The 17,407-nt window shown below is 46.3% G+C and overlaps 1 protein-coding gene across 3 annotated transcripts in view; it reads left to right on the top strand.

Annotated features, from left to right (window-relative positions):
- COL9A3 (collagen type IX alpha 3 chain) overlaps positions 1–17,407 on the top strand; it is a 70,678-nt gene that overhangs the window by 47,469 nt on the left and 5,802 nt on the right. For all 3 annotated transcript variants that reach the window (XM_081916878.1, XM_081916877.1, XM_081916876.1), the window contains 10 exons: positions 4,333–4,386; positions 4,610–4,654; positions 5,193–5,246; positions 6,276–6,329; positions 8,763–8,816; positions 10,372–10,443; positions 12,853–12,888; positions 15,655–15,699; positions 16,792–16,824; positions 17,128–17,274. In XM_081916878.1, coding sequence (XP_081773004.1) covers positions 4,333–4,386; positions 4,610–4,654; positions 5,193–5,246; positions 6,276–6,329; positions 8,763–8,816; positions 10,372–10,443; positions 12,853–12,888; positions 15,655–15,699; positions 16,792–16,824; positions 17,128–17,274 — 594 coding nt within the window. The remainder of the gene's footprint in view (positions 1–4,332; positions 4,387–4,609; positions 4,655–5,192; positions 5,247–6,275; positions 6,330–8,762; positions 8,817–10,371; positions 10,444–12,852; positions 12,889–15,654; positions 15,700–16,791; positions 16,825–17,127; positions 17,275–17,407) is intronic.

Raw genomic sequence — 17,407 nt, 5'->3', positions numbered from 1 at the left:
CAGCACTCGGGCTGTTCTCCAGTACTCCAGATTTTTGTGGTCAGTCCGGACTTGAACCTTGTGCTGCGCCCCAATCAGCAAGTGCCGCCATCTCCGGAATGCTTCATGAATGGCGAGCAGTTCTCGGTCGTATACTGTGTAGTTCCTCTCGGATTTGTTCAACTTCCGCGAGAAGAATGCACACGGTCTCCATTCAGACGCATCTTTCCCCGGCTGGAGAAGCACGGCCCCTACCGCTCGGTCTGACGCGTCCGTCTCCACTCGCATTGGTTGCCGTAGATCCACGTGCAAAAGTTGCTCCTCCGACGCAAACGCTGCCTTTAAGCGTTCGAATGCCCCTTGCGCTTCTTCCGTCCAAGCAAATTTTTTCTTGCTGCTAAGACAATCCGTGATGGGCGCTGTTAAATGGGCAAAGTTCTTGATGAACTTCCTATAGAAGTTTCCGAAGCCCAGGAACCTTTGCACGTCCTTCTTGGTCTTTGGTGTTTTCCATTCCAGTACCGCTTGAACCTTGCCGGGATCCATAGCCAACCCCTTGTCAGACAACCGGTACCCCAGGAATTCCACCTCCCTGCTATGAAACTGGCATTTCTCCAGTTTCACCCACAGCCGATTTTCTCGCAGTTTGCTCAGTACTTCTCTAACATCTCGCACATGCTGCTCCTCATTCTCTGAGTACACCAGGACGTCATCTAAGAACGCCACGCAGTTCTTGTAGAGCAATGGCCCCAGGACGTGATTCATAAATGATTGAAAGCAGGCGGAGCCCGCTTGTAATCCAAAAGGCATAACTAAGTACTCAAACGCCCCCAAGGGGGTGAACATAGTGGTTTTCCACTCATCCCCCTTCCTCACACGTATCAAGTTATATGCCCCCCTAAGGTCCAGCTTGGTAAAAATCTTCCCTTTTCTCACCCGTGTCAGAATGTCATCAATTCTGGGCATAGGGAAAGTCACTGGTTCTGACACAGCATTTAGGGCCCTGAAATCACACACAAGCCTGGGTTTGCCCGTGTTTTTTTTGTCCACAAAGAACACTGGGCTGCCCCCCACCGCTCGTGACTCTCTGATGAAACCTCGCTTGAGGTTCTTGTCAATGAACTCCCTTAACTCCTGCATCTCACGGTCTGACATGGCATACAGCTTGCCCACTGGCAATTGTGCTCCTGGGAGTAAGGTGATTTGACAGTCAAAGGGTCTGTGCGGGGGCAGTTTATCTGCTTCCTTTTCACTGAAGACGTCAACCAAATCAGCGTATTGTGGTGGCACCTTCCCCTTGTCAGACACTTCCATCCCTGCTAGAGTGGCTCTGGCCCCTGCCTGACCCTCTCCCTCCTTGCAGTGTTCTAGGCAATGTGCTGAACCAAAGGAAACAACCCTCTGATGCCAGCCTACTAGCGGATCGTGTAGTGCCAGCCAGCTCATTCCCAGAATGATGGGAGCTCCTCCCAAGGTGGCTACATTAAACGCTATCAGTTCTGTGTGTCTTGCCACCCTCATAATCATTGGTACAGTCTGTTGGCTCACTTCTCCCCCCAACAGTTCCCTCCCATCAATCGTGGTTACTTGCAAAGGCTTACTTAATGGGAGAGTTTGTATCTGGTGTTCAGCAGCAAACTCCTTACTCATGAAATTACAGGAGCTGCCTGAATCCAATAGCGCTTTTATCTTTAGTGGGTGTCCGTTTGGCAGTTCCAGCAACACCTCTATCACAAGCGCTGGTCTTGGAGGTTCCGGCGTGGGCACATTCACTACTCCCTGGCCTGGCTGCTGTGCCCTGATGTTGGCAACCAGGCGTTGGCTTTTACTTGCTCCTCTATTTCTCCTTCCTCCTTTCCCCCAACAGTTCCCGCCATGCCCTGCCATTCCTTCCTTTGCGGACAAACTCTGGCAAAGTGCCCTGGCTGTTGGCAGAGATAACATCTCTTGGCACTCTTTCCCTCCTTCTTCCGCCCTTCACTGGTGTTTGAAACTGCGCGCGCGCGCGCTGTTCCCAGTTCCATCGGCTCTGCGGGCGGGAAAGACTGCTCCGGAATCTCTGGAATGCGGAAGTCCTTCCAACGTTCCCCCTTTCCTTCCCGCTTTTCCAAAGCTCTTGCTTCTAGGCGCGCTCCTATGGACAGTGCAGATTTAGTCAGCTGGTCCATAGACTCCGCCCTGGGCGCCCGGGAAAGTTCATCTTTCACGGTCGGAGAGAGCCCTTCTTCAAATAACATTTGAATAGGTTCACTTGCTAGATCCCACCCCAGTCTATGAATAAGCATAGTGAACTCAGTCCAGTACTCACGTACAGATCGGCTCCCCTGTTTGCACCCCATCAACTGCCTCCGCACCACCCCCTGCTCAATCTCGCTGGAAAACATCAAGTCCATGGCGCGAAAAAACTTCCTCGTGTCCTTTAAGATATCATTATTGGCTGCCATCAGGGGTCGAACCCAGTCCCTCGCCCCTCCCTCTAGATGGCTAATTACGTACGCCACTCTAGAGTTCTCATCGGTGAAGTCATCAAACAGTAGATTGAGAGCATATTGCATCTCCGTTCTAAAGGCTTGATAGTTCCTGGGATCCCCCCCAAATCTCTGCACCAATCCAGGCACCTTTCTGGCAAGTGGGGCGGTTTTCCCCTTATCCGCATCTTGAGCCCTCCTCTCCTCAAGCCTCGCCGTTTGCAGCGCGAGCTGGACCTCCATCGCTCTGTACCTTTCCTCCAGGCTTGGACCTGCGCCCGCTCCAGCTCCTGCGGTTCCGGCTGGTTCGCTCATGATGCCCTCTGCTTGCACAAGCAGCTTACAAAGACTGTCAGATTGCTGTGATGGGATAATGAGCTGCTTGTGCGTAAAAGCTTGATCCCTCTGGTGTTTGGCAGTTCAGCCAAACCGAGGCATTAACGGAGCCTCCCAAGGCATGACTCCGTTAGTCGCTGGTAGAATCTGACAGTGGGCGTCTACGAAATTTACGCCAACATAAAAGTTGTTTCACGGACATGCGCCTTCGTGACTCTCTACGTGACAGCTTCCGGCGAAGGGTGGGAGTTGCCAACGGGGGTCTTGTTACCTCTGCACTATTCTCACTAGAAGTATCCCAGAGCCCTCCCTCCTCCGACTCCCCTTTTGCCGGAGCTTCTGCTCTCCCCCTGCTGGTTCCCTCCTCCGCTGCAGAATCTCTCCGAGTCTGCTGGAGCCTCTGCACCAACTCTCTTTCCGATGACAGTTCCCTGACAGGTGGAAATGAATAAAACTACGTCCGTCCGTCCCCAAGAAAAAAGACATAAAGAAAATCTGTTGAAGAGCAGCATCCGAGGCATAAAGAACTGCTTTGCCGGATCAGGCCCAAAGGCTACTGAGTCCAGCCTCCTTTTCTTACGGTGGCCAGTCAGACATCTGTGGGAAAAACCCTGGTCATTCCTCCTATGCTTCCTGGCCACTTTCCACCCCGCTGCCCTGGAGATCAGAGCTCTATGTGCCACATGGAACCATCACATGTGTATATTTGGGAAGGGTTACATTTAAAGATGTGTATACAGTGGTACCTCGGGTTACATACGCTTCAGGTTATGGGAGCTTCAGGTTACAGGCTCTTCAGGTTTCAGACTCCACTAACCCAGAAATAGTACCTTGGGTTAAGAACTTTGCTTTAGGATGAGAACAGAAATTGCACGGTGGAAACGGGAGGCCCCATTAGCTGAAGTAAAACCTCAGGTTAAGAAGAGTTTCAGGTTAAGAACAGACCTCCAGAACGAATTAAGTTCTTAATCCGAGGTACCACTGTATTGGCAGAAACATGCTGATGAATTTTCGTGAGGACTCTTTTTTTTAAAAAAAGCAAGCTGATACGAAATAAGGAGAACTGCACATCAAGTTGGATAAATTAAAAATTTAGTTTTTACTTACTTGATGTGTAATTTTTGTAGTCACTATTTTACTATATTGTGGAGGGAAATTGTTTAAAATCTGAAGGGAGGAAGGGGTAGGATATTTTTGAAGCTTAGAAAAGGGAAAATAAAAAACCGAGAAAAACAGAAATTAATAGATTCTCCCATCTCTAACTCATGTTCACATAGCACAGCTGCCACCAGCCTTTAAAAACCCACTTATTTTCTAAGATTGTATTCAGTGGTTCTACTGCGTGGTGCCAGTTTACTGTCATTAAGTAAATGCATTGACTCTCTTGGCTTGAAATGAACCCCGAACCCCAAAAGAAAAAGAAAGGGCAATATTCTACAGAAGTGTACAACGGGCTGAACTGCTGGACCCTCTTTTAAATTTCTCTGGTGACGTTAATGCTCCAATAGGCTGAACAACCCGCACACCCACATTATTTTGCATTTTACAGGGTGATGCAGCTCGCTTTGGTGTTCCTGGAGAAAAAGGGCCAAATGGACTTCCTGTGAGTATTCTTCCACAGAAAACATCTGAGGGGGGCGAGCGGGAATAATTTATATATTTATTACATTCATCCAAGGAGTTCGAGGTGTCGTATATGTACGTCCAACCACATCAACAGCTTGGGTAGGGCTGCGACCATTTCCTGTTTTCTAGAACACTCAGTGGTGAATTTAATTCTCTGTTGCTTCCATGTTTTCTGACATTGGTGACTCTCTCCCCTTCAGGGACTACCTGGAAGACCTGGAACTAAAGGAGAAAAGGGTCAACCAGTAAGTAAAGCCTTTTATTTAACGTCTTTGGAAGTGTGTGAGTTGCTTTAAGCCAGTGTTATGTACTGAAGTTCTCACCCTGGGCCAGCAGGGGGATACTGTAGATAGTTCAGGTCCACATATGCAAATAAGAGATCGAAAGTGATGTTCAGTGATTGGATAGTTACAGAAAGTTGTTACAATTATGTTGTACTGGAGCTCTATATAAGCAGGCTGGCTGAACCTTTCATTTCAGTTCTGTTCTGACCTGTGAATAAACAAGAGCTGTTTGAAGAATCGCTGTGTCGTCTGATATGTTCACCCACAACTTAACAGCCAGGGTGTTTACTCTGTGATGGATACCCTTTGCCACCAAAGGTTGTTCTGGGTGGCCACCTGTTGGCAAGACCACCACAGCATCTCCTCAGCTTTGCTCACCTGTATTTGACAGCTAGCCTGGGGGTCTGTCCCCCATCTGACCGGGTGGTGAACTTTTGCAAATGGAAATACAGACTTAATGGAACGCCCTGGTCACTTTTCACTCTCTGTCCCCCGGTAGGGCGTTCCGGGAGAGATGGGAGGAACCGGTCCTTCAGGAGAGCCAGGTATACCTGTACGTATCTCATCCATGCATGCTCCACGCTTGTCGATAACGCTCATCCTTCCAGGTTGCTCTGTGTCACTGTTGATGACGAGCTCAGAGCTATCTTCATTCCCTCTGCTTCTAATGTACAGATTGCACATGCCGGTCCAAAATGGCTCTGCCCATATACGAGAGAGAGAGAGAGAGAGAGAGAGAGAGAGAGAGAGAGAGAGCGCGCTATCAGTTCTCCTGAGGCTTGCTGAGTGCAACAAAATCTCTAGGGGAAAGACCAAAAGGGGAGAAAGGAACTAGCAAACTCATCAATGGCTATGTTCAATGAAAGGTTGACTCACGGTTTGTGTCGGAAAAACGCCACCTTCCCAAGGCGTCTCTCCAGTGGTCACCCTCTGGCTGTAAATCTTCCTCAGTCCAGAGAGGCTGTAATAAGAGAGAGGTAGAGAGAGAGGTAATAAGCGACCCCTCCCTCCTGAGAGGAGCACACTCGTCTTCTGGCATCCCATTGCAGAAGAAAGAGACAATCAGTAGCTATTAACTACTTTATTCATTGTCTGTATACAGAGAACTCCATGGGCATGTCTGCTCTCTCTGAGCAGCAGTACAGAAGAGCACACTTCACAGAGAAGCGAAAGTAACTTTTCACAGTACTGAGACTGTGCTGAGACTTCCTGTCTCACGCTCTCAGACACTCACATGATGTAAATAACCATTGAGCTGCTCTCTGAGCAGCTGGTGAGATAAAAATCCTAACAGTTTCTGGGGTGAGGGACATTCTGGGGTGTGTGGACAGGAGAATTAGGAGTGGAATAGAGAATTCTGGTTTCCTTGGAACACCCTGAGCGGGACACAGGCCACCCTGAAAATTTTTGTAACCATTTGAGCTCAGATCCCTTGTAGATCTATTGCAAACCTCCCTGAGATCCACCAGCAGATAGATCTCCATGTGGGTCCCGCCCACCCTGATGCAGAACAACGGCTTTGAATAGTGGGACTGGATTGTTTGCAAATGCACCACATATGACCTTCTGTTATTTTTCTCAGGGAGATCGTGGGATCCCTGGGGAGAGAGGCGACCCTGGTCCAAGGGGATCTTCTGTAAGTAACCAGTAATCCTGTTTAAAAGCATTATTGCTCATCTTAGTCACATGCTAAACTTCCATCAAGGTGGAGTCCATCTCCTTTCGTCCCAGAATACACCTCTCCTGTGCTCTCTGTGACTGCGATTCCTACCCAGTGCTTACCAAAATCAAGTTAAGAGTAGAAAGGATAATGGATTGTGAACTTTTCAACATCTGCCTGTCAATTGCCTTCCTCTTAAAATATCACGGCATTAAGAAGCCACTTTAATTTGGAGTCTTCAGCTCATGGTAAATATTTGTTTTCATTTTGCATCTAATGAGCTCTAGCAATTGACTCGCAGCAGGCAGTATGTTTGTGTGTTTTAAATCTCTCTCTTTTATTTGATCAAAAACGCACACACAGGGCATCTTAGCTGATTTCTTGCAAGTGCCTTGGGCCAGTCATCATGCAGCATTTCCAAGGGGAAGGAAATAAGCTGGAAAACCAGACTCCTTATTCATAATTATAAAGCGAAGGAATAAAAGGGTAACTGGAGAACTGCGAGAAAATAACAGGAAAACTGTATGTGGTGATGGTTGCATGAGAAGCACGTTCTACCCTAAGGGCTCTTGCAGGCAACCTGTTTATTGAGGACTCACCCTGATTTGTTTGCAAGGCAAATTGAACAATGTTGGCTCTTTAATGAGCCTTTATTCCAACTTGTAGATGCTGCCGCATTGTCATCCACAAGGTGTTTTTTTCTTCACTTTCCTTATTGCAAGAATTCTGATCTTTTGGGGAAGTGAATTTCTTGTGCAAAAGCTTCCAGATGACTACAGTTACACAACCTGCATTGCTGGTATGGATGGAATCCCATCTGAAAATAGTGAAAGTCTCAAAGTGTGCTCAGATTTCCAGGACGGAAAGGATGCTCAGATTCCATGTATTGTTTTTCCATGTTGCTCCTCAAATTCTTCCAAAGTTGCCTCCAGCCTGACAGCATTCTGCAGCAGGGAATTCAAACACATCAGTTTAGGTTTCCACAATGGATTGAAGCATTCTTTCACCTTGCGGAGAGCTGTGCGAAGCCTGGGCGCGCTGAGCTCAGCGTGCCCAGCCTTCGGCATGCAGGCAACTCTCCGCAAGCCACGGGAGCCCAGCGCAGGGCTCCCGCGCCTTGCGGAGATCTGTGCGAAGCCTGGAGAGCAAGAGGGGTCGGTGCGCACTGACCCCTCTCGCTCTCCAGGCTTCAGCGAAAGCCTGCATTCGCCCCATAGGACGCACACACATTTCCCCTTCATTTTTGGAGGGGGAAAAGTGTGTCCTATGGGGCGAAAAATACGATAAGTCAGGATAAATTCAGGATGATGGCTATGTCGTCGTGTAAACTCTCCAGAAACAAATCAGAACATTTCTTTTTTTTAAATTAAATTTGCTGATTATTTTTATTGCTTTTCAAAAAAATTAAGGAATTTACATCAAATTAATTTAAATTTAATACATATTTAAAAGTTGACCTCCCACCTTTTCTCACACTTGTGTCCTTCTCCCTCTCTTGCTGCATTATAAAACATATTTTTTATCTACTTGCCAATTTATTACTTAAGATCATCATTTTCCATCGGCTGTGCATATTTCAATCCCTGCCCTTCCTTTTATTGACTACATTTCCCATAGAAAATCAAATTACTCTTCACTTTGCCAAACCATAGAAATAATCCATATTAAAAACTTTCCTTTCCTTTCACCTTACATGCGCAAAGTTCTGATCATTGTTGGTACAAATTTCATTGATTTTCTTCTTCCAAAGCTTTAGTCTATTTAAAAAACCCTTTGGGTATACTCTTTATTCGTTGTTGCCATAAATAAATTTGTAAACTGCCCTTGATCTGCAGATCTTAGAGCCAGTATGGTGTAGTGGTTAAGAGCGGTAGACTTGTAATCTGGTGAACCGGGTTTGCATCTCTGCTCCTCCACATGCAGCTGCTGGGTGACCTTGGGCCAGTCACACTTCTCTGAAGTCTCTCAGCCCCACTCACCTCACAGAGTGTTTGTTGTGGGGGAGGAAGGGAAAGGAGAATGTTAGCCTCTTTGAGACTCCTTCGGGTAGTGATAAAGCGGGATATCAAATCCAAACTCCTCTTCTACTTCTTCTGTTCACAACATAAATGCTCTATAATAATCTAACCTCCATGTAAGCTCTGTGTGAGCAAATCAGAATGATTGTTTGATAAACAGGTTGTCTGGAGGATTCCCAAGGCAGAACACTGTTGTAGGGAAGACCATGACCAAGTGACGACTGAGCCTGCTCCTTCTGCCCAGAAGAGCAACTTCAAGGCTGTCATTTTCTACCTTCCTAGGGTATTTTATCTTCAAGCTGAGTGGGAGAGCCCTCTTTGGAGATTTCTGCTCGCCCCGAGCTTCGCAAAGTGGTCACGCTGCCACAAATACCATTTCTTTCCTTTTCAGGGACCAATTGGTTTGCAAGGCCCCATGGGAGCACCAGGTGTAAGAGGCTTTCAGGTGAGTCCATTAAGCAACAGCAACAACTTAGCACACAGCTGAGGAACCTTCTCTGCATCGTGGACTTCAAGAAATAAGTGGGGCACAATTGGGGAACAGTTGGGTGGGGGGGATATTCTATGCTAGTCCTGCTCAGAGTAGACTTTTTATGCAGAGTAATTGTTGGCTATTTGCAGATTAGTTGTGCTGCAGAAGGCGTGCTGGGGAGACCACACATTACAAGGAACGCAAAAGTAACTTTTGCTAGGTTTTAATAACAAAAACTTCTTTTACAATATATCAGTAAGCATGACCCATCCACCAGGGTACTGAGAGAGCTAGGTGCTGCTCTTTATATACTATAAAAGGTAAAGGGACCCCTGACCATTAGGTCCAGTCGTGACCGACTCTGGGGTTGTGGTGCTCATCTCGCTTTATTGGCTGAGAGAGCCGGCATACAGCTTCCGGGTCATGTGGCCAGCATGACTAAGCCACTTCTGGCGAACCAGAGCAGCAAACGGAAACACTGTTTACCTTCCCGCCAGAGTGGTACCTTTTTTCTACTTGCACTTTGACATGCTTTTGAACTGCTAGGTTGGCAGGAGCAGGGACCGAGCAACGGGAGCTCACCCCGTTGCGGGGATTCGAACTGCCGACCTTCTGATCAGCAAGTCCTAGGCTCTGTGGTTTAACCCACAGCACCACCCGCGTCCCTTATATCCTATACGCAACACCTTAATTAACATAACTTAACAGCACCTGCTATATTGCTTCACAGCTGTAAAACTAGGTCAAGTTATTTGCTCTGGCCCTTAAAGACATACTGTGGAACAATAATGAAACCTAAAAATTAAATAAACCATTCCACATTAATAAGTATGACTAATTTAGGTTCATTGCTTTCAGTGGGTCTACTCTGAGTAGGAGTTGTTTGGAGTTGGCTTCACTCAAGGCCACATGCAACACAACAGAACATTTCTGCTCCTCCTCCTCAGCCCTGGCAAATGCCTTTTAATCTTGGGTCCCTTCCAAGTGTGGCTGGAGTTAGGGGTCAGTAAGATGGGGCAGCTGTCAGTTAAGGGCCCCCACAGACATAGGGTGCATATGCACCATGGGTGGAATTCAAGAGTGGAATGAGGTCCACTTGCACAATGAGACTCCTCCCCTTTCCCTCCATGGCCCCCAAACCTGCATTGGGTTCCCCAAAATCCTCCAGAGCAGATTTAGGGGGCATGTGGGAGAGGGAGGAAAGGAAAGTCCCATTGCATGAGTGGACCTCTTTCCACTTGTGGAACATCTATGTTAAATCCCACCTCATACTTTTAAAGCACATGGCTTCCCCCGGAGAATTCTGGGAACTGTAGTTTGCCCCCTTACAGATCTGTAGTTCCCAGCACCCTTAATAATCCAGCACTGGCTTGGCTCCGTCAGTGCGTTTGCACCACGCTGACCTCCTCACCCCTCACCCTCTGAGTAAAAACCACTTGCTGGGAAACCAGCATAGCAACTGCACCCGGTGACCTGCTTCTGTTGCTTTGTGGTAAAATGCCTTTGTTGCTTATTATTATTTTTTTAGGGTCGTAAAGGGTCCAGTGGGGAGCCGGGCCTTCCTGGTCCCACCGGAATCCGTGGCGAGTCTGGTGAAAGGGTAAGAAAGAAGGAGCGTCTCCACCCCCATCATTCCCTCATTGCGAGAAGCAAAGCTACAGGGAACCAGGCAGAGGGCCTTCTTAGTGGTGGCGCCTGCCCTGTGGAACGCCCCCCCCCATCAGATGTCAAAGAGATAACCACCTGACATTTAGAAAACATCTGAAAGCAGCCCTGTTCAGGGAAGTTTTTAATGTGTGACATTTTAATGTATTTTTAATATTTGTTGGAAGCCGCCCACAGTGGCTGCAGAAACCCAGCCAGATAGGCGGGGTACAAATAATAAATTATTATTATTATAAAGAAAGTGGGAAAGTTGAGAACAGCGGCTTACTTAACTTCACACAAAATAACAGCACTATTTTCGCTACGTAGGGTTGCCATATTAACATATCAACATGTGCGTAGACCTAAGTCCTATTAGATTCAATGATACTTATTCCCAGGTATACGTGCAGGGAAGGCTTGGTCTCAAGAGGCAGGGAGTTCCAAAGTTCCAAACGAAGCATCCCATAAGAAAGGACAGGGAATGCTTCTTTCAAATGATGACATTGCTGTTGGGATGCATCCAAGGAAACAGGGGCAATTTGCAAGCGCCCAGCTGGCCCCAGCCCACCGGCCAGTAAGCCAGGCTATCTCCAGTACTTGGATCAGCATGAAACTGCGACCCACAGCTTCAGAAGCTGAAGAACGCAACACTCAGCAGAGTAAATAACGCTGCGCAACAGAAGTGGCAGGAGACAGCTGTGAGAGCATATTTACAGGCAGTTTATTCAGCATACATCAGGACAAAGGAAAACATGTCTTCTCCCTTCGTGTCTAAGAGCAAGCAGCATAAGCAAAAGCTAAACACAAAACGGAAGTTCCCAGCAAGCTGTGCTGGAATGTAAACAGGCATGTGACACACAACAGTCACACCTGTTCCTCTTAAGGTGGAACGGAATATTCTAACAATTGCAACACCTGCCTGCATTGTGTAGGATTTCTCCTCTGCGGACGTTCTGCCTGCAGAGTGATGTGCGGCAAAACCCACCTCATTGCTGCAGGTGAAGCTCTTTCTTGATAGCAAGTGAAGCACCTGACAGCTAGTGAGCAGAAGACTCAATTCCTGCTCTCTGCAGTGCGGTCCAGAAGGCACCTCCCATATGCACGTTTAAAGGGGCTTTAAAACCCTAATTAAGCATTAGGGCTGCTCCCCCATCCCAATTGATTCAGTTTGGCCCTGTATACCTGAAGGAGCATCTCCACCCCCATCGTTCAGCCCGCACACTGAGGTCCAGCTCCGAGGGCCTTCTGGCAGTTCCCTCCCTACAAGAAGTGAAATTACAGGGAAGCAGGCAGAGGGCCTTCTCGGTAGTGGCACCCGCCCTGTGGAACGCCCTCCCACCAGATGTCAACTATCTGACTTTTAGAAGACATCTGAAGGCAGCCATCTGTGTGGGGACATTTTCAATGTTTGATGTTTTAGTGTGCTAATTGTTTTCAATTTGTTGCAAGCTGCCCAGAGTGACTGGGGCAACCCAGTCAGATGGATGGCATATAAATAAATTAATTTTATATCTCCTCGCAAACACAGGTAAGTATGTGACCTGGCGTGCAGCACTGTTTGCAACTGCCGCTAGGAAAATTAGAGCAAATTATATAGCCAAGGTAGCCACCAAGTGTAAAGGAGATGAATTTATTTGACCCTATCTACATCAAGCTATATTCTAGCTTTATCACCAAACTCTGAATATAATTGCACATTGTATTAATTAATATTATTTTTTGATATATTAGTGGCCATGTGATAATTTTAGCTTATAAATTTTATTGTTTAATGTCTTAACTTGTATATTAAGGTACTTTTACCAGCTCTGTTGAAAGTAGGTAATGTCTTGGTAATATAAATGTTTTAAGTTTTTTGTATCAATCGAGTATATTTTATTTTAATTGTTGAATGATTCTGTGTACATTGCAGCAGCCTATGTGCAATAAAACTGACTGACTGGCCATAAATGAATTATTATTATTATTATTATTATTATTATTAGTCAGGGGATAAGGGGAGGGGCATGGACAGCCCTAAGGGAAACTGATGCTGTCACCCAGTTAAGGCATTTAAAACTGATTAATCACTTGGGGTTTTTAAAAATCCATTTGAGCACATGGCACATGTTCCCTGCTGGAAGGTGCCACGTTTTGCCCTTCCTCCTGACTATGCTTCTGCAAGTGTGCACAAGGGGTAGGAAAATAAAATGAAAAAGACCTGCTGCCATTGTGTATGGTACAGGTTAGGTGCAAGCCTGATCTCTTTCTATAACCTATGAAGCAACCTGTGCAGGCTTCCCGTTGGGGCACCTGGTTAGCTTCTTATGTCTTTATCCATAAAATTGCTTCATTGTTGTGCTAACTTTCTTCTTGTTCTCAGGGCCCTGGTGGAGTTTCTGGACCGAAAGGTAACCAGGTAAGCTATAATGTCAATCACCTGTGCCCGTATCTGTATCTTCATTGTCCCTTCTCCTCCCATCCCATCCCATCCCATCCCCACTCAAACGTAGGGTCTGGTTCAAATATTTAAAAATGATCCCCGCTCTCAGAAGGTAAGAGGTGGCTCTTCTTCTTTGATGATGGATCACTCATAGCCGAGTAAGATTGTCTTCCATAAACGTGGTTTTAACAGTGAGTCTGTAAGTGACTGTAGAGGCCAATTCTGGATCCACACATCCTTCCACAGTGGGGACGTTGGTTTCTGGGCAGGAGTTGATCACGGTGTGGATTTGCCGAGCGTGCCTTCTTCTTAGCACGTTTCTCCCTTGCGTCCTGAGTTCAAGTGTCTTCAAAGCCCATTACACCTTTGATAAAGGCTGTTCTCCAGTTGGAGCACTCGCAGGCCAGTGTTTCCCAATTGTCGGGGTTTATGCTACATTTTTAAATATTTGCCTTGAAAGAGTCTTTGAACCTCTTTTTTTATTTATTTAAATAATACAGCAAAAACAGAACACCAACAGAAAAGGAAAAATGAAATTGGGGGGGGGGGGACACAGTTCAAAATCATTGAAAACAGACATACTTATTGTATAGTACTCCCCACCCACCCACCCGCAGCTTCCCTCCTCCACAATTCAACTTCTTTAAATCTCTATCTCCACATTTATCCTTGCATTCTCCAAATTTATCGTTATATGGAGATCTTTTATCTCTTTTCTTTTCCAATTCACGCATATACTTTACATTTTTATTCTAGGCATATTAGCATATCTTTCTTAGAACAATACTTTAACATACTGTACAATCTTCGAAACATTTCCATTCCTTTTTTAATTTGTGATTTTGAACCTCTTTTGCTGACCATTTTTATGTCTGGAATAGAGTAGTTGCTTTGAAAGACGATAATCAGGCATCTGCACAACCTGACCAGTCCTACGAAGTTGATGCTGAAGAATCATTTCTTAAACACTTTTAATCTTTGCTTCTTCCTGGCATTGATCATTCTCTGTATAGCTGCTAGGCTTTCTCTCATACCTGGGCAACTGGCGCCACCTTTTCCTTGAACAGAGTACAGGCACATTCATGATCACCAGAATGGTGTGTTTGCATAATATCACAAGAGACCCAGGTGTCAGCAACCTTTTTCAGCCATGGGCCGATCCACCGTCCATCAGACCTTGTGGGGGGCCAGACTATATTTTTTAAAAATATATGAACGAATTCCTATTCCCCACAAATAACCCAGAAATACATTTTAAATAAAAGCACACACTCTACTCATGTAAAAACACCAGGCAGGCCTCACAAATAACCCAGAGATGCATTTTAAATAAAGGCACACATTCTACTCATGTAAGAACATGCTGATTCTTGGACCATCCGCGGGCCGGATTGAGAAGGCAGTTGGGCCACATCTGGCCCCCGGGCCTTAGGTTGCCTACCCCTGTGCAAGACTGTTGACCAACTGCCCTGAAGAAAAAGGTCCCTTCATGCAAGGCTTAAGGGCTCGTTCACACATCTGCTTGCGCCATGCGTAGAAAGCATGGGTCTGAGCAGTTTTCGTCTTGCCCTGTTCCTTTCCAAAGGAAAACCTGCTCTTTTAGCAATAGATGGGAACAAACAGCAATCCGGAAAAAGTCTGAATTTTGACTTGCTAAAGAGCAATCCCCCGGGAAAGCAGTGGGGCAGGAGGAAGCTGTCGGTAAGCCCTAACTTTAATGCAAAATTCCATCTTAGTTCATCAACTGCAGAGTGCCCTCAGAGAACTATTAGCAACACCCAGGTTCACTTTCTGGCTAGTTTCTCTGATAACAGGAATGTGTTCATAATAATAAATTTCCCTATTCAGCTGTTAAGAGCCAGGGTGAATCCAAATGTATGCCAATCCAGCTCTCCCTGGTACTGATGCAAGGACCTCCATACAGATTTTTGGTAGTTTTGAACAGTTTTCATGTTGCATGTTTTATCAGTTTTGCACCCCACTTTTGAGTTCAGTAAATAGTCCAGCGATCTATAAAGGTGTAAAAGTAAAGGGACCCCTGACCATTAGGTCCAGTCGTGGCCGACTCTGGGGTTGTGGCGCTCATCTCGCTTTATTAGCTGAGGGAGCCGGTGTACAGCTTCCGGGTCATGTGGCCAGCATGACTAAGCCACTTCTGGCGAACCAGAGCAGCGCACGGAAACGCCGTTTACCTTCCCGCTGGAGCAGTACCTATTTATCTACTTGCACTTTGACGTGCTTTCAAACTGCTAGTTTGGCAGGAGCAGGGACCAAGCAACGGGAGTTCATCCCATCATGGGGATTCGAACCACCGACCTTCTGATCGGCAAGTCCTAGGCTCTGTGGTTTAACCCACAGCGCCACCCGTATCCCCTATAAAGGTGTACAAATAAATAATAAAGCTCCTAATAAGGGAGCCTGGGAGCTCTCAGAATCATAGAGCTGGAAGGGACCCAAGGGTCATCTAGTCCAGCCCCATGCACTGCAGGAATCTTAGTTAAAGCATCCATGGCAAACGGCCATCCAACCTCTGCTTAAAAACCTCCAAGGAAGGAGAGTCAAGAACCTCCCGAGGGAGACTGTTGCACTGTTGAACAGCTCTTACTGTCAGAAAGCTTTCCCAAATGTTTACATGGAATCTCCTTTTTTACGGGAGAAGAAAGCAGCACAGTTTGAGATTTTTAAAAAATAAATAAAATAAGTAATGGCAGTACCCATTGCTGTTCTTGTTTTTTCTTCAAGGGCATCGCTGGAGCAGATGGGCTTCCGGGAGACAAAGGAGAGTTGGTAGGTGGTGTTAATTTGCAGAACCTCCTAATGCATGAAAAGGATGAGTCTAGCGGTTCTAGAAAATGGATAATAGCATCTCAAGTCGGGGTTAGCCTCAAAAATAAATCCCACACAAATCTTAAGCTTTGTAGCCTACCATGAACTATCCTACAGGAAAGGGGAAAGAACTCTCCTCCAGTGGTCAGCTGGGGCAGAGAAGATACAGGAGAGGACAAAAGTGTGGCTTTTCTGCCAAGTAACCGGAAATGGAAGGATGCAACAGTATAGCACCAATATTGGGATTTATATCATCAGGACTACATACTCATAGCCAATGCTTTTTTTCTTTAAAAAGTGTTCAGGGGTACTTTCATTTTGACTCAGGAAAATCACCATTTTGTAGTTCAAATTGGGGAAAATAAATACAGTAAATGAACAAAAGTACAAAGAACATGCATTACCTCATATTACACAGCTGACAGCTCACATTGGCATAAGGTTGTGTGCACTAACATATTCCCGATTCCTCTGCTTGCTGTTGGTGTCCATCGCCAAATGTCGTCCTTTCAGCAACCATGAAACTGACCAATCACTGTGCTAGATTCCAACGCCTACTTCACACATTAAATGCTCGCTTCTGTCTAAGACTCAGGAAACACCGTAACAGGAAGTGAGACTGCCATTGGGGGTGAGAACTGACGATTCACCGTGCTAAAGAAGAAACTAATTTTTTTAGTTTCCTCTCCTGTTAGATTCACAAGATGTTTAGGGGTACATGTCTCCCTCCTTCCCCCCAGAAATAAAAGCACTGTTAATAGCAAATCTTTGAATATAGCCAAAACTGCACTTTAAGTGGACTTGAGGAAGCCCAAAGGTTTGCAGAAGAAGAACAAACAAGACTCACACAAAAACCCAACCCAGTAAGGACCTAAGATCACGGGGCATACAATGTTGACTGACTGTTATAGATAGATGAGGAACTAGAGAACCAAGATGGGTATCAGGATGCAGGAATCTAGAAAAGGGCTTGGCTGGCTGGCTGCAACACCATGTTACAGCTCCTACTTGTTCAGAATATTCATTGTCTGCTTCTTCTGGCTCTTTCTTTAGGGTCCTTTCGGCCCTCCCGGGCAAAAGGGGGAGGTAAGTTTCATATATTGTTTCATTGTAAAATAATTCTCTGTGTTCCTATTTGCTGCTTCGTAGACCCCGTGAGTCTCTTTGGACAAGGACACGGGATAGAAAGAGAAAAACAGATTTGCCCAGGGAGTGAAGCCGCTATTGGTCCCATTTGCACCCCATCTTCCTTCCTTTCAAAACAAAATGGGATGGGTAGTCTTTTGACCATCCCCAGAACCAGCCCCAGTTGCAGCAGCATGTGCCTTCAGAGCCTGGGACCAACATATTAGGATTGATGGTTGTCTGTCTGTTTTCTTCCTTCGGAAGGCAGGAAGCAGGGGCGAGCTGGGCCCCAAAGGCGTTCAAGGTCCCAATGGAACAGTGGGAGTTCCAGGGATTCCAGGACACCCGGGCAAGCTGGGTTTGCAAGGCGAACAAGGGATCCCAGGGATCACCGGGAAGCCAGGTCCTCCAGTAAGTAGCCTGTCCAACTCTTTTGCTGTCTCACCCTTCCCTTCATTAGCCTTCTCCAGTTTTTCCCACTCTGCTATCTCTACTCACTATTCCTCATAGCAATGATTGTCAGCTGATTGAAAGACCATCTTGG

This window comes from Podarcis melisellensis, assembly GCF_964234715.1.
Source record: "Podarcis melisellensis genome assembly, chromosome: 6".
Lineage (NCBI taxonomy): Eukaryota > Metazoa > Chordata > Lepidosauria > Squamata > Lacertidae > Podarcis > Podarcis melisellensis.
Note: the sequence above shows the minus strand (reverse complement) of the source record. Positions and strands in the feature narration are given on the sequence as shown.